The sequence below is a fragment of the Haplochromis burtoni genome, unplaced genomic scaffold (genome assembly GCF_018398535.1).
Source record: "Haplochromis burtoni strain Fernald_Lab_line unplaced genomic scaffold, NCSU_Asbu1 Contig_1423, whole genome shotgun sequence".
In the NCBI taxonomy this organism is placed as follows: domain Eukaryota; kingdom Metazoa; phylum Chordata; class Actinopteri; order Cichliformes; family Cichlidae; genus Haplochromis; species Haplochromis burtoni.
The window spans coordinates 40,054-45,524 of NW_024583784.1; the positions used below are offsets into that span (position 1 = coordinate 40,054).

Consider the following 5,471-nt stretch of genomic DNA (forward strand, 5'->3'; position numbering starts at 1 on the left):
TTTTTTTTGTTTTTTTTACTCATGGGGATGCGCATGATCTGAATTACGCAATGTATCATAATCTGTACTTTTTGTAGGTTTTGTAGTTTCATAACCACTGTTTTGGTTCTTTGTCATTATACAAAAGGGGGAAAGCATGGTGAAACCTCGGCACATTGATGACCTCAACAAAAACCACCCAACACCAGCTAATACAGATGGGCCAGTTGTGATCCCCATGGAAAAGACTTTTACTACTATGAAGCTACCCAGAAGATGCCGGCGCACTGACACTGGGGACAGGTTTACCTGTGATCACTGTGAAAAGTCTTTTACTCATAAAAACAGCTTAAAAAAACATCAGCTCATACACACTGGAGTTAAAGCATTCAGCTGTGATCAGTGTGGAAAGTCTTTTACTTACATGAAGGGTTTGAAACGTCATCAACTCATCCACACTGGCATTAAACGATTTGTCTGTGATCATTGTGAAAAGGCTTTTACTTATAAGTGTGCCTTAAAAAAACATCAACACATTCACACTGGTGCTAAACCATTTGTCTGTGATCAGTGTGGCAAGACTTTTGCTCACGTGGATAGTTTAAAAACTCATGGCCTCATCCACACTGGTGCTAAACCATTTATCTGTGATCAGTGTGGAAACGCTTTTGCTCGTAAGGAGAGTTTAAAAAGTCATCGACTCATCCATGCTGGAATTAAGTCATTTGTCTGTGATCATTGTGGAATGGCTTTTACTCGTAATAGCAGCTTAAAACAACATCAGCTCACCCACACTGGCATTAAACCATTCAGCTGTGATCAGTGTGGAAAGGCTTTTTCTCATAATGGCAGCTTAAAACAACATCAGCTCATCCACACTGGATTTAAACCATTCAGCTGTGATCAGTGTGGAATGGCTTTTACTCTTAATGGCAGCTTAAAAAAACATCAGCTCACCCACACTGGATTTAAAGCATTTAGCTGTGATCTGTGTGGAAAGTTTTTTACTCAGGATGGCAGCTTAAAAAAACATCAGCTCATCCACACTGGATTTAAAGCATTCAGCTGTGATCAGTGTGGAAAGTGTTTTAATCAGAATGGCAACTTAAAAAAACATCAGCTCACCCACACTAGAGTCAAAGCATTCAGCTGTGAACAGTGTGGAAAGTGTTTTGCTCAGAATGGCACCTTAAAAAGACATCAGCTCACCCACTCTGGAGTTAAACCATTCAACTGTGATCAGTGTGGGAATTCTTTTAGTCACAGGAGTTCCTTGAAAGAACATCAGCTCGTCCACAATGGCACTAAACTATTTGTCTGTGGTCAATGTGGAAAGGCTTTTACTTACATGAGGGTTTTAAAAACTCATCAGCTCGTCCACACTGGTGTTAAACCATTTGTCTGTGATCTTTGTGGAAAGGCTTTTCCTGACATTTGGGTTTTAAAAAAACATAAACTCATTCACACTGGTACTAAACCATTTGTCTGTGGTCAGTGTGGAAAGGCTTTCGGTCGCATAGATACTTTAAAACATCATGAGCTAATCCACACTGAAGTTAAATAGTTTTTATATGGTCAGTGCTGAAAGGTTTTTACTTGTGTCAATATATTTAAAAAGCATCAGATTATTCATACTGGAATTAAAGCGTTTGTCATCAGTGTAGAAAGTTTTACTCAGATTAGATTCTTAAATTTGCATAAGCTTATCTATGCTGGAGTTAAACACTGTCGTTGTGCATAGTGTGGACATTCTTTTGCTAGGTTTTGTCATCTAAAAGAAAAATCCCAATCTCACCAACTATTAAACCACTGAAATATGAGGAGTATGGAAAGTCTTTTATCCATAACACAAACGTATTGAGGATCAGCAAACCCATACTGTGTGTCCTTTTGGAGACAGTGAGAAGCACAGAGGATCTGAACAAATCTGCTGAATGCTAGGTCAAACTTCGAAAGCTTGAGATCAGGCTTCACAGAATTCAGCTTTAATAATTGTCATCAGAGGCAAGAAAGAATACATGTGTGTAAATGAGAGGGAGACAGGTGTAACAGTGGTCAAAGGACACTTGGCAAAGGATGATGAAGATGGGGCTACCAGGCAGAATGAAAAGGTCTTGCGACTTTTACCTTTGCCATAAAAAATGTTTTAGTAGGATGTACATATTGATTGTAACAGTACTTAAATCTGTAAGTATTCTAACATGAATTGCTTGCAGTGAAGGATAGGAGGGTTAACAATTAGAAAAAGTGCTGTAGCTTTATTCTTGCTGTAGTATGTAGTTTCTCCATGTGGTGGAACATGTCCTTTTGTCTGTGAAGGTTCTCAGTCATCCAGGTCATCATAGTCAAAGGAGCTTGCAAAGAAAAGCGTCTGGACTTCTTTAAGTTACTTGAAGACGTTTCACCTCTCATCCGAGAAGCTTCTTCAGTTCTAAGGTCAAATGGTGGAGAGTCCCAGATATAAACCTAGTGGGAGTATCCCCCCACAGAGGGACATCAGGGGGTCCTTTTGGCAGCCAGCATGTAAGAAGACTTTCTTTGAATTGTTCATGTTACTTTCTTACATGTTCTAATTTTTAATCAAACTGTTTAATAAAGAGCAGCAGAGTCCTTTCAGAAACTCCTGATTGTTGTTTCATAAATCTAATGGCTCTTTACTAGAAACCTAAATTAAAGTCATTAAGAGGCCACTGATGCAGTAAGACTTAGAAATCTATGTACACATAATAAACCAAGCGGTTCAGTAAAGATTGAATTGAGGAAAAGGTTGTCATGTTAATATAATGCAAAAAATGTTGACTTTATCTGTTCTGTGCAAACATCTGTGAACTTGCAGACCAAACATTACCATCATGTGATCACAAGGAGAAGCAAAACGTCTGCACAGACTACGTTCTTGGTCAATCTGAAAGGCCTGTTGATGTTTACTTGGCTGTTCATCATGAGATAATTAGTGAAGTAAATGCTGTGCTGTTTCTGTTGTAACTTGCCCATGTGAAATGTGTTTTAAATGGTCTCTGTTGTCCTAAAAATGATGAGTCGGTTTAGCTGCATGAAGAGAAAATGAAACCTGTAATTTTTATGTTGTATTGCAAATATTATTGTATTTCATCAATTTGTGTCATTTTAACTGGGAAGTATGTGTAAAATTAAGTGTATCCTATAATTATTTAGATATATAAAAGATATGATGTATCTTTCTTATTTTCTGTGAACTTACTTATACATTACTTAAAAGTTATGTCAGTATAGTAATTTCTTTGTTCTCTGTAAGAAAATGACTTTCTATCCCTTTATCTATTCTCACACTGAAAACGCTACATGCAGATGAACATAATCAACATTTGGGTATCCCTTTGTTGTAGTGTACCTACCATTAAGTATTTGTGGATAAATATAATTATATGCAATTTCAAAAAAGAATTGAAATTGCATATAATTACAGTGGAATTATACCATTTATCACAGGACCACACACAACCCCACACGTGCATTTCAAATCCCCTGCAACTGTATTGTCATGTGCCATGTGTGGTAAAACACATTATTGTAGTGTACATTATTTTCACCATTTCTCACCAGTTATATCACAGTGGGTTTTCCAGATCTCGTACCAAATGATATACCAGCCTTTAGAAGAAAGTGGTGTCTGACAGTCAAGTCACTGTAGAACTGTACAAGCTCAGGGGTCCTCTCATGGGCAATGTGCATGACACAAAAGAACAATATCAATTTTGCCAAAATTAGCATTTCTTTATCCTTTGGAAAATCAAAGTACCACATGAAAGAATAAATGCACCTATGAAAGAGCAAGTATCACAGCTCTGGAGTTTTCTTGTTTACCATGCAGACACAACATTTTAATTCCTTTTTCCATTAAACAACATTTGCTTCTGCTCTCCTCAGGTGTGCTAGATTAGATCCATATGCAGTCTTCTGTACTGGATTGTAAAAATTGCTCTTTATGAGTTTATAAACAGGTTCTCAAAGAGCGAATTTTTCAAATGGAAAAAACACACAAATGTGGTGGCAAAAAACGAGGGTCAGTTCTTGCCCACTTTTAATAACTTTATTGTGCATACGTTTTATGGAAGGAGCCCCACCTTGAGTATCAAACCATCAGCCAAAGAGCTTGCGACTCTCCTCAAATTGGCTGCAATGTGAACATCCACCTGTCTCTACAGGCTCTTGTTATTCGATGGCTACTTGATAGAAACATATGATAACGAAGGTGTAGAAAGATTCAGAAGATTCAAATTTTCTGTAGATAAAATGAATAGTGCATTTATTATGAGGAAAAAGTTTCAGAAAACCTAAAGCTGCAGTTGCAGTTATGACTTGCAAATGTTAAAATATATTTTTTTACAATCCCACTACTTCTCACATGCTAAGCAAGAGCTCTACCCTTTGAGCTATTCCCCCTTGGGTATATGGTTGGGTTAAAAATTTACCTGGAAAGTACATTTAGGAAATAATTGATGAAGCTATCATTGATAAATTGATGAATGTTAAATCATTTTAAATGTTATGCAGCATCTGGTTTGAAGTGGGTGGGGAGCTGAGTAAAGAAATGAAATCAGTAATTAAACAAAAGGTCAAGGGAATGGTACAGGGAAATGAGACTTTTGTTTTCAATAAGAATAAGTATCAGTAGAACATGTTTTATTGTTCTGTTCCAGCTGGTGGCGGTAATACACCAGAAACGTTAGTTGCCAACCCCCATCAAACAAGAAAAAAAAGAAGTAGTGCGCATGTACAGAGCAGAAAGTAGGCTTAAGAAAGAAAGAAAGAGTATAACCACAGTCATCATACTTATTGTATCCCACGGGTTCCTTTATGTTTTGTTTTGTTTTTCAAGCCGGCTTAAGGAAAAGGTAGTGTGGCTGTGCCGAGCTTCCTTACTGCTATCTAGTGATGACCATACAAATCTTTCTGAAGCATTGAAGCTTGTGTTAAAAAATAGTTCATCACTACAAACGTTTCAACCAATGACTGTAGAAAACATGGACGACGTGGCAGCACCTCCTCCCACTGTGCAAAAATGAAGCCAAAAATCAATGCCAAAAAGCATTTAACGATAGTTACGGTCAGAGTATCTGTTAAGATGTTAAGAATAAGTATCTCTTAAAATGGTTGCAATAATGAAATATTCAATATAAGGTAGACAAAAAACGAAAAATAAAAAGATAGTTACGGCTCAGGACTCCCCGATCCTTACTGCGCATGTGCAAAGTCGGACCGTACAAATCAGGGGCCTGTCTCAATATGCATACTTCTGCGTACTTGCATTCTCGTGTACTCATGATATGTCATCAGTTGGAGACCAAGTACTGTTCAAATTCAAAGTAGCCGAGAACATGAAAAATTCCCGGATGGGTTCTCGCTCTGCCTATTTTATCGAGCACGCATCGGTGTTGACTTGTGTAGACTTGGTACACTTAAATATCCCAGAATGCATTTCATCCAAAACCCAAACGCGGTAATTGCGGAGG

General features: G+C 37.6%; 1 protein-coding gene across 1 annotated transcript in view; it reads left to right on the forward strand.

Annotated features, from left to right (window-relative positions):
- LOC102306817 (gastrula zinc finger protein XlCGF46.1) overlaps positions 1–4,791 on the forward strand; it is a 13,502-nt gene extending 8,711 nt beyond the window's left edge. The window contains exon 2 of the mRNA XM_005952227.3: positions 128–4,791. Within this exon, the coding sequence (XP_005952289.1) occupies positions 137–1,543 (1,407 nt within the window). The 5' untranslated portion in view covers positions 128–136 and the 3' untranslated portion in view covers positions 1,544–4,791. The remainder of the gene's footprint in view (positions 1–127) is intronic.
- Positions 4,792–5,471: the final 680 nt, after the last annotated feature.